Source organism: Salvelinus sp. IW2-2015, linkage group LG6.2, assembly GCF_002910315.2.
Source record: "Salvelinus sp. IW2-2015 linkage group LG6.2, ASM291031v2, whole genome shotgun sequence".
In the NCBI taxonomy this organism is placed as follows: Eukaryota; Metazoa; Chordata; class Actinopteri; order Salmoniformes; family Salmonidae; genus Salvelinus; species Salvelinus sp. IW2-2015.
The window spans coordinates 22,477,531-22,488,901 of NC_036846.1; the positions used below are offsets into that span (position 1 = coordinate 22,477,531).

The 11,371-nt window shown below is 43.5% G+C and overlaps 1 protein-coding gene across 1 annotated transcript; it reads left to right on the top strand.

Annotated features, from left to right (window-relative positions):
* The first annotated feature begins 459 nt into the window (after positions 1-459).
* Positions 460-11,074, top strand: LOC111965541 (interleukin-12 subunit beta-like). Its single transcript, XM_070444130.1, has 7 exons — positions 460-1,448; positions 3,327-3,647; positions 3,759-3,861; positions 9,219-9,466; positions 10,048-10,217; positions 10,481-10,590; positions 11,008-11,074. Exons 1-7 carry the CDS (start codon positions 1,334-1,336, stop codon positions 11,072-11,074), a joined length of 1,134 nt encoding a protein of 377 aa, XP_070300231.1. The 5' UTR covers positions 460-1,333.
* Positions 11,075-11,371: the final 297 nt, after the last annotated feature.

Consider the following 11,371-nt stretch of genomic DNA (forward strand, 5'->3'; position numbering starts at 1 on the left):
TTTTATTATTTTATCATTATTGCTTGTAACATATTTCTAAGCATTTTTATCTTTTCGTAATCGTAATTATTTACGTTCACGGCTTGAGATTATAGCCTTTAAGCTATTTGACACAGCTTTTTATGTCATATTGCTGGATAACTAGCTACGTTTTTAAGAGCTTTTCAATTGGCATCTCTCCCTGTTTTCAATCACAGGTGGGAACTGGATTAGGTGTGAGCAGTGCAGGAGGTGGGCTCATGAGTTGTGCTCTAATTTTACTAGGTGTAGCTTTAGCAGAGCATAAGAGTTGCCACGTCATTGTTACAGTGAATTAGTTAAGTTGTTATGAAATGTTATATTCCAATGTTATTAGTTGTATTCCAATACTATATTCCAATGAAAATAAAATGAATTAAAAACAACTATTGAAAACATTTTGCTCCTGAATGTCATTTTAAAGACTGCTGGGAATTAAAATCTTGCATTCAAATAATATTTAGTGCAATTGTACATAATGGATTGTATGGAAAAGGAAGAACAAAGAAAATGTATGTGCAGGTGAGGTAAAAAGAGGGACTTCACATCAAATCTCCTCATAGTGGGCCAGTTACCCCGGTACTTTTAAAAAATGCCCATTTTCTAAAAACATTTCATGAAATAGCAAAAGAAGTGTAAAATTGTAGCCATTTATATCCCTTTATACTTTATTTGCTGAAGCATGACATACAATCCACATTAAACTTTCTTCTCCAAATGTTGCTTTTTTTGTCAGCAATTAGATATTGTTCTTAGGAGAGCTAGTTAACCCTAGTGCCCTACAGATATGAAGCAATTATGTAGGCAACTAATTAAACCTTTGAAAGAATGCAAGGCATAAAGTCTAGGGATATGTATGCAGCATATGGAAGTGAGAAAGGGAGATAGAACATGCCTGAACAGTCTTCTATTATCATGCCTTGTTTACGAAGGTTAGAAAGTGATTGAGTTCCTCGTTCTGCCCTTCTGTACTTTTCTCAACGGGGGAATTCTATTGGATGTTAAATGTCATTGGCATTGACACATTTAAAAGCCACTGTTTGGACTTCTGTGTTATTCTGAGGATAAGCGGTGGTCAGAAGATGTTTGATTGTTGTCTAAAGGTATGAACAATTTACTTTTAAATTAACTAGTTGGTCTATAAATGTATTATGCAGATCAATTATTAATTTTGTACATCCTATTTTATATTTGTTATGAGCACTTTAATTAAGTAATGAACATGGATAGAAACCTACATTTTATATTTGACATTTATTTGACTAAACAATATTATCTCTCTCTCTTCCCTGGCTCTCTCTTTCCTCCCTCGTAGATGAGGTTAACTTTACTCGGCATCCTGCCTACTTTACTAGGCGTTTTAATACTACACCAGGCCAACAGCCAAAGACCCAAGTTCACTCAGAGCAGCTGGAATCTTCTACCCAACGGTAGGAATCATCATCTCTGACCAGTACATGTACATTACTGTCATCTGTTAGATCGGTACAGTTTGTAACAGTAATGGCAGCCTGTACACTTGTCGGTATGTTGTCAGTTAATTATTAAGACTTTTATGTGTTTCCTGGTATAGTATATTTTGTTTATGTGTTTCCTGGTATAGTACAGTGCCTTCAGAAAGTATTCATACCCCTTGACTTATTCCACATTTTCTTGTGTTACAACCTGAATTCAAAATGGATAAAATATATGTTTTTCTCTCACTCATCTACACACAATACCCCATAATGACGAAGTGAAAAGATGTTTGGAGAAATGTTGGTACATTTATTGCAAATGAAATACAGAAATATATCATTTGCATAAGTATTCATATCCCTGAGTCAATACATGTTAGAGTCATCTTTGGCAGCGATTACAGCTGTGAGTCTTTATGGGTAAGTCTCTAAGAGCTGTGAGTCTTTCTGGGTAAGTCTCTAAGAGCTGTGAGTCTTTCTGGGTAAGTCTCTAAGAGCTTTATACACCTGGATTGTACAATATTTGTACAAGTTGGTTGTTGGTCATTTTTAAGTCTCGCTATAGATTTTCAAGCCGATTCAAGTCAAAACTGTATGTCATCTTGGGAAGCAAATCCAGTGTATTTTGGCCTTGTGTTCTAGGTTATTGTCCTGCTGAAAGGTGAATTTGTCTCCCAGCGTCTGTTGGAAAGCAGAATAAACCAGGTTTTGTTCTATACCTGTTATTTTTACTCCTGAACGTATTTAGGCGTGCCATAACAAAGGGGTTGAAAACGTATTGACTCAAGACATTTCAGCTTTTCAATTTGAATGAATTTGTAAAATGTTTGAAAACAAAATTGCACTTTGACATTATGGGGTATTGTGTGTGTAGGCCAGTGACACAATATATCAGTTTAATCCATTTTAAATTCAGGTTGTAACACAACAAAATGTGGGAAAAGTCCAGGAGTGTGAATACTTTCTGACGGCCCTGTATAAAGATGAGTTAGTTATATGTTGGTTTTGCCAGTCCGGTGTATAGATGGTATAAAGTTAAGGGTATGTTTATGTCAGTATCATAAGGCTATATAAAGTTAAGGGTATGTTTATGTCAGTATCATAAGGTTATATAAAGTTAAGGGTATGTTTATGTCAGTATCATAAGGTTATATAAAAATTTGGATATGTTTATGTCATTTCATCGTAAGGCTATTTAAAGTTGAGGGTATGTTTATGTCAGTATCATAAGGCTATATAAAGTTAAGGGTATGTTTATGTCAGTATCATAAGGTTATATAAAGTTAAGGGTATGTTTATGTCAGTATCATAAGGCTATATAAAGTTGAGGGTATGTTTCTGTTGATGAGCTACAGTCGGAGCCCAAATTATTGGCACCTTTGAAAAAGCTGAGAGAAATTAATGTTTAAAATAAATAATAGAAATAATGATATTGTATATTGTATGCTCAACAAATGGAAAACGTATAATATTTTGTACCAATTAAATAAGTCAGAGAAAGATATTTTGTTTAACAAGTAATATTTTTATCTCTAAAAGATAGGGCTTAGAATTATTGGCATCCCTGTGCCGTTATCCTCGCATGTGATATATTGAAAAGTATTGAAAACAAGGTTGCCAATCATTTGGACCAATCTTTTTGAGAAAGAAAAGCATAGTTGTTAAACAAAATATTGTATTATTGTATTGGTATAAAATAATATAATTTTCTAAAGAATTTGAGCATATAATATAGCTGCGTTTTTTAATAATTTATATTATAGTATTTTTTGATAATCTTTATCAAGGGTGGCAATAATGTTGGACCTGACTGTAGATGTTGTTGTTGATTAAAGTGTGTGTTGTCACCAGTTGTTGTGGTGAACGTAGACGGTTCGCTGGTTCAGCATCCTCTAACCTGCCTGGGTTCCTTCAACCGAGAGGAGGAGGGTTGGAGGAGAGACAATGACTGGGTGTGGCGGAGAGATGGAGAGGAGGATGAGGAGATCATATGGATGATGGGTGAAGAGGAGAAGAAGAAGGGGAATAGCTTCCTTGTCAACCTGGAGGAGAGAACTGGAGGGGGGATCTTTACATGTCACAGCCTGGATAGAACCCTCCTGAAGAAAACTACGGTGCTGGTCAAACACCTGAATGAACAGAAACGCATTCTAGAAGGATCCACCAGAGCAGGTATACAGGATGTCTGTCATCCGAAATCAAGTCAAATATTAGTTTTCATTGATTATCCAATTGTAACATCTTCTGTATATCTATTGTTCATTTGTTTGTTTCTATTCTAAGGCTATATGAAATGTTCTACACGGAACTACCAAGGAGAATTCCACTGCTCCTGGAAATTTACCACTGAACGTGTTGGGACCATTATGTCTGTCAGAGTGGCACGGTACTATCACCACCAACCTTTTCAATGTATTCCTACTACACTCTTAGAACAAAAAGGTGCTAAGTAGAACCATACAGGGTTATTCGGTTTGACCCCCTAGTGGAACCTTTTTGGTGCTTGGTAGAACCCTTTGCATTGGGTTCTACCTAAAACCCTCTATGTAGGGTTCCTCAAATAATCCCCTGTATATGGTTCTACCTAGATCCCTCTATGAAGGGTTCTGCCTAGAACCGTCTATCAAGGGTTCTATCGAGAACCCTTTTATCTTTGGAGGTTTTTTCCTAGAAACCTCTATGAATGGTTCCACCAGCCTTATTAGCCTTTAAAATTGTATTACTACATTACATATATCATAAGATCTTTATTTGACGGCCTAGTTATAGCCTAACACAGTGGTGGTAGGAATCTCCTGGTTTACAGGCCACATCAGGTCTGCAAATCAGATTATGCTGGCTTGCAAAGTGATGTGTAATTCTTATTGGAATCCAAAAAGAGTTAGGATATCCAACAAGTGGAATTGTTAATCACCTGCAACCTGCATTCAGAATGACTGCTAGGGTAAGGAAGATTGAATACTGAGATTACCTCAATCTTCTAAACTGGAACAACCTTCTCAGTAACAGGTGCAATAAATCCAATTACAAACAGATTGGATTAGTTTAGAAAACTGTATGTTATTTATCTTTGTGTAGCATAAAATTAATCAACCAATCAATGTACATGTAGGGGGTGCGTACTGGCAGTAGAGAAGTCAGGCGCAGGAGAGCAAAAACTGATTTACAACGGTGCAGTTAAATAAACAAAACTACCGTAAACAGAACAAATAAATCAATGGGTAAACAAAACCGGTTACACACCAGCATAACGTGCACAAGCACTACAATAAACAATTCCAGACAAGGACATGGGGGGGACAGAGGGTTAAATACACAACATGTAATGATGGAATTGAAACCAGGTGTGTGGGAAGACAAAACAAATGGAAAATGAAAGGTAGATCGACGATGGCTAGAAGACCGGTGAAGTCGACCGCCGAACGCCGCCCAAACAAGGAGAGGGACTGACTTCGGCGGAAGTCGTGACAGTACCCCCTCCTTGATGCGCGGCTCCAGCAGTGCCCCGACACCGGCCTCGGGGACGACCCAGAGGGTGAGGAGCAGGGCGATCCGGACGAAGACGGTGGAACTCCTGCAGCATTGAAGGGTCCAACACGTTCTCGACCGGAACCCAGCACCTCTCCGCCGGACCTTACCCCTCCCACTCCACGAGATATTGAAGGCCCCTCGCCCGACGCCTCGAATCCAGTATGGAGCGAACGGAGTACGCCGGGGCCCCCTCGATGTCCAGAGGGGGCGGAGGAACCTCCCGCACCTCAGACTCCTGAAGCGGACCAGCCACCACCGGCCTGAGGAGAGACACATGGAACGAGGGGTCTGACTCTGATGCCAAGGCGCCAGAACCGGCTGGTACCCCAGTACGCACTGGAAGGGAGAGAGGTTAGTGGAGGAGTGGCGAAGCGAGTTCTGTGCCATCTCGGCCCAGGGCACGAACTCCGCCCACTCCCCCGGCCGGTCCTGGCAATAGGACCGCAGAAACCTGCCCACATCCTGGTTTACTCTCTCCACCTGCCCATTACTCTCGGGGTGAAACCATGAAGTAAGGCTGATCGAGATCCCCAGACGTTCCATGAACGCCTTCCAGACCCTAGACGTGAACTGGGGACCTCGATCAGACACTATATCCTCAGGCACCCCATAGTGCCGGAAGACGTGCGTAAACAAGGCCTCCGCAGTCTGTAGGGCCGTAGGGAGACCGGGCAGAGGGAGGAGAAGACAGGACTTAGAGAACCAATCCATAACGACCAGGATCGCGGTGTTACCCTGTGAGGGGGGAAGATCGGTAAGAAAATCCACCGACAGGTGCGACCAAGGTCGTTGTGGAACGGTTAAGGGGTGTAGCTTCCCTCTGAGCAGGTGCCTAGGAGCCTTACACTGGGAGCAGGAGGAAACCTAAACCCTCACGTCCTTAGCCAAGGTAGGCCACCAGTACCTCCCGCTCAAACAGCGCACTGTCCGACCGATCCCAGGATGACCAGAGGAGGGTGACGTGTGGGCCCAATAGACCAACTGGTCACGAACAGCAGATGGGACGTACAGACGCCCAATGGGACACTGGATGGGAGCGGGCTCTGCACGTAACGCCTGCTCAATGTCCGCGTCCAGCTCCCACACTACCGGCGCCACCAGGCAGGAGGCGGGGAGTATGGGAGTGGGATCCATGGGCCGCTCCTCTGTGTCATACAGCCGGGAGAGTGCGTCTGCCTTCACGTTCTGGGAACCTGGTCTGTAAGAAAGGGTGAATACAAAACAGGTGAAAAACATGACCCACCTTGCCTGGCGAGGGTTAAGTCTCCTCGCCGCCCGGATGTACTCCAGATTGCGGTGGTCAGTCCAGATGAGAAAAGGGTGTCTAGCCCCCTCAAGCCAATGTCTCCACGCCTTAAAGGCCTTTACGTCAGCCAACAGCTCCCGGACCCCCCACGTCAAAGTTTCGCTCCTCCGGGCTGAGCTTCTTCAAGAAGAAGGCACAAGGGCGGAGCTTCGGTGGCATACCCGAAGCACGGCTCCTATCCCAGCCTCGGACGCGTCCACCTCCACTATGAATGCCAATGAGGGATCCGGATGGGCCAGCACGGGAGCCGAGGTAAACAAAGCCCTCAGGTGACTAAAAGCCCTGTCCGCCTCAGCTGACTACTGCAAACGTACCGGGCTCCCCTTCAGCAGTGAGGTAATGGGAGCCGATACCTGACCAAAACCCCGGGTAAACCTCAGGTAGTAGTTGGCAAACCCTAAGAACCGCTGCACCTCCTTTACCGTGGTGGGAGTCGGCCAATTATGCACAGCTGAAATGTGGTCACTCTCCATCTCCACCCGTGAGGTGGAAATGCGAAACCCTAGGAAAGAGACGGACTGCTGGAAGAACAGGCATTTCTCAGCCTTGACATATAGGTCATGCTCCAACAGGCGACCAAGCACCCTGCGCACCAGGGACACATGCTCGGCGCGTGTAGCGGAGTATATCAGAATGTCACCAATATACACCACTACACCCTGCCCGTGCAGGTCCTTGAAAATCTCACCTACAAAGGCTTGGAAGACTGATGGCGCATTCATCAACCCGTACGGCATGACAAGGTACTCATAGTGCCCTGAGGTGGTACTGAAAGCCGTTTTCCACTCGTCTCCCTCCCGGATACGCACCAGGTTGTAAGCGCTCCTGAGATCTAGTTTGGTGAAGAAGCGCGCCCCGTGCATTGACTCAATCGCTGTGGCTATGAGCGGTAGCAGGTAACCGTGATCTGGTTTAGACCCCGATAGTCAATACACGGGCGCAGACCTCCCTCCTTCTTCACAAAAAGAAACTCGAGCAGGCGGGTGAAGTGGAGAACCGAATGTACCCCTGACGCAGGGATTTGGAGACATATGTTTCCATAGCCTCCGTCTCCGCMTGTGAGAGGGGATACACGTGACTCCTGGGAAGTGCAGGGTCTACCAGGAGATTTATCGCACAATCGCCCCGTTGATGGGGTGGTAATTGAGTCGCCGTCTTTTTGGAGAAGGCGTGACCCAAATAGGCATATTCAGGGGGAATGAGCACAGTGGAGACCTGGTCTGGACTTTCCACCGTAGTAGCACCAACGGAAACCCCTAAACACCTCCCCGAGCACTCCTGCGACCAACCCGTGAGAGCCCTCTGTGGCCAAGAAACAGTGGGTCATGACACGCTAACCAGGGTAGGCCTTGCACTACGGGAAACGCAGGAGAGTCAATAAGGAAGAGACTAATTCTCTCCTTGTGACCCCCCTGCGTCACCATGCCCAGAGGAGCGGTGGCCTCCCTAATCAACCCTGACCCTTTATTCAGTCTCATCTGAAAGATGTAAATTCTTGGTTATCTTCACGAACCCTGGCTAACAAGTTGAATCAGCAATACAAAATTTGGTTTAATTATTTATTTACTAAATACCTAAATAATCACACAGAATTACATCTACACAGAATGGATCATACATTGATTACAAATTATGTCTTAAAGGAAAACGTCCCTAGCGGACGGAACAGATATGACGGCTGGTTACACAAAGAAAGGGGGTTGGGGTTTGAATGAAAGAGCGGGAAGACTGAGCAACAAAAAGATTTCGTGTCTCTATCGGGCCGTAGGCAGCTATGCTATTGTAAATACAGTATCTTATGCATTCTAAATAACCGGCCATTTGAAAAGGAAAATGCAATAAATATTTACTCTGAGCTGCGCTTCGGTAGATTGGTCGTAGATAGACGGCCGGGTTGTCCAGCATGGATCTCTTGTCCTCTGAAGAATGTCTAGTGGTGAACTGGAGCGTGGTAGAATGGATACTCTGTCCGTCCTTTCCTAGCCCACATTTACAGCTGCGGTGACTAACGCAACGGCTAGGAGGTATCAATTCTTTAGTGAATAAGAGTTCAAAGTTCATACCATGTTGCCATACTTTAAGCTCATGCTATATTCTGGCTGGTATAGTCGAAATTCATCCTTTCGCCGTGTTGATCATCATTTTCACGTTGAAATCCGATGCTAATTTCGTTAGGTTCTTGTCGTTCAACCAGAGCTCACGTTGAGGTTGGCTTAGTTCTGTTGGTGATCTTGTCCTTTTAAYGTGGGGACCGCCGTCCTCTCGTCCTTGGAACAGAAAGTGGAATTTTCATCAACGGGTTTATATAGTGGTGAAAGAAGGGCGTGTTTCATAGTTTACAACCAATGTCTGTTCACTTGGGCGGGGCCTCTGAGTGAGCAGAGTTTCTCTATGACAAACCGTTCTCTCATTTAAGAAGCTAAAATKACATTTAATCTTTTCAAAAATAGTTTCATATTTAAACATTTAAATTGCACAACAATTCCATTTGAATCTGATAACTAGAATGTGTCGACTTTCCAAGATACAGTTTATGTCATTCTGTCATTAGTAGTAATGTCTCAGACATCAACTGATCTGACATCATATTCTTTAAGTACCAACGCATATTTTCAACTGGTTGGATAACCGAAATATGGTTCTGTTTCCCACCTTTTGATGTTACCAGACTCTCTATGTTTACAAAGGCTTTACAAGAGTCAACTCTAAAAAGTAGAGAGAGAGAAAAGGGGAAAGGTATTTATGGGGGTCATAAACCTCCCCCTACAGGCCAACGTCATGAAGGCTGTATAGGCTATAACATTTGCATATCTTGACTTGACTTCAAATTAAATGTTAGTGAATGGACTACAGCAGTGGCCTGTGTTAGTCTAATTTTAGTCATCCATTTCTTGGCTATTCTATAGTGGCCTGTCTGATGCGGAGAACATCAGCTGTTCTGTGGACGCCAGTGGACAGCAGTGGACATGTTCCTCTTCGTCTGGCCAGAGTGACATCATGTGCTCTGTGAACAGTAGCGGACTGGGGGTGTCCTGTGTGGACAGACAGTATTGTCCCTATGCTGAGGAGACTGACCGGATCACCCTGACCATCTACATGAGGACTAACTACCTGCTGGAGGAATACTCCCAACGTTTCTACTTATCAGAAATTGGTGAGGACACACAACACTTGTACTTATCAGACATAGGTGAGCGTTAGAGAGGGTCCTTGTTGCAGTCATAAGGGCAGACATGTTGCAAGAGGCTGGCAGGATCAGTTGCACAAGTTGTGATTTTAGGCTTCTTAAAGTTGATGATAATGGTCCAGATGTGCACTTCATTATATTTACAAACTAATACAAAACATTATATTTACAAACTTCACAATGTAACTGGTCTCTGAAAAAAAATGCCTTGGAGAGCTGGCAAAGCTGTCTACCCCATAACAAACACTTAGAATGCGGAAACAAAGTGCTCTGAGTTTGTAGCGCAGTAGTGCAGAGACACACTAATAATGGCGTCGTCGTCACCACAGATAGGAATCCTGCCTCTATATACAAATATCTGGCACATATATGTAGGCCTATCAAAAGATTATATGCTGAGATATTGTTGGTTTAAGTGCTTCTGAAATGTAGTTTTATAGTGCAGAGTGCTGGTAGAAGTTATGATAATTCTCTCTCTCTCTCTCTCTCTCTCTCTCTCTCTCTCTCTCTCTCTCTCTCCCTCTCCCTCTCCCTCTCCCTCCCTCCAGTGAAGCCAGACAAGGTATCCATTATGAAGGTGAACAGCAGTACTATAGAGTGGAGGTATCCTGTCTCCTGGAACAGCCCCATCTCCTACTTCCCCCTTTCCTTCCAGGTCAAAGAGATCAAAGGCAGAGAGCGCAAGAACGGGTGCACGTGTGATTCGCCCGGCACAAAGGTGAGGACTACTGTCTACATACTGTACATCCTACTAGGCCTTGTCTCTAAAGCTTGATGAGAGCCATTACACCAAGAGATCCAGACCGTGTACTAACAGTCGCATACTCTTGAACTGATAGACGTGGTCCCTCTGGTCCCTGGTTATATTCATTAGGGCACACTGTAGCAAAACGTTTTGCAACGAAAAGTGAAAAGGAGTGTTTCTTCTTCTTATTTTCTTCCATTTGGTGCTTAATGATTTTAACCACTGTGTTCCCTCAGGTCCACACCACAGAGAGCAGCCAATGGTCAGTAAAGGCCAAGGTGATGGTGTGCGTCAGGGCCCAGGATGCACTATGTGACTCCCCCTGGAGCGACTGGACAGAGTACAGGTCAGTACCACACTCTCTAGTCTACTGTATTCAGGAGAACCTCTCCTCGAGGACCCCCAGTCGTTCCATGTATTTGAACTATTGAAGAGCTAACACACCTGATTCAATCTGTCAACTAACTATCAAGTCCTTGACTACTACTGAATCAGGTGAGCTAGTTCAGTCCTAGAAATAAATTGTGAAACGGCCGGGGGTCCCAAAAGAGAGGGTTTAAAACCCCTGCTCCAGTCTACTGTTTTATCATGCTACATCTACCAGGGTCAGGTTCAATTGGGTTTTTCATTCAGTAGTTTCAGGAAGTGGATCAAAATTCCATTTCAAGAATTGAAAATATGCCATTGTTTATCAGTTCATGACTTTAATTTCTGAGAAGACATTGCAGAACAACACGTTTTTCAATACGATGTGTTCTTTCAGACACAACAACGTGGGAAACAAGAGGGGGAGGCAGGAGAAGAAGAAGAAGAAGTGTGTGTCTCAATAGTAGATCTTTACCCTACTGATGGCCATCAAATATTATCCCATTTGTTCACTCTGTAGAGTTTGTCGGCATTCACTCTCTAAAACATCAACTATGACAAATATGACTTYATTCACTCTCTAAAACATCAACTATGACTTCATTCATTCTCTAAAACATCAACTATGACAAATATGACTTCATTCACTCTAAAACATCAACTATGACAAATATGACTTCATTCATGAGAGTGGAAATGAAGTCATCTTTTGTCATAGTTGATTGTTTTTTAGAGAGTGAATAGAGTCATATTTGTCATAG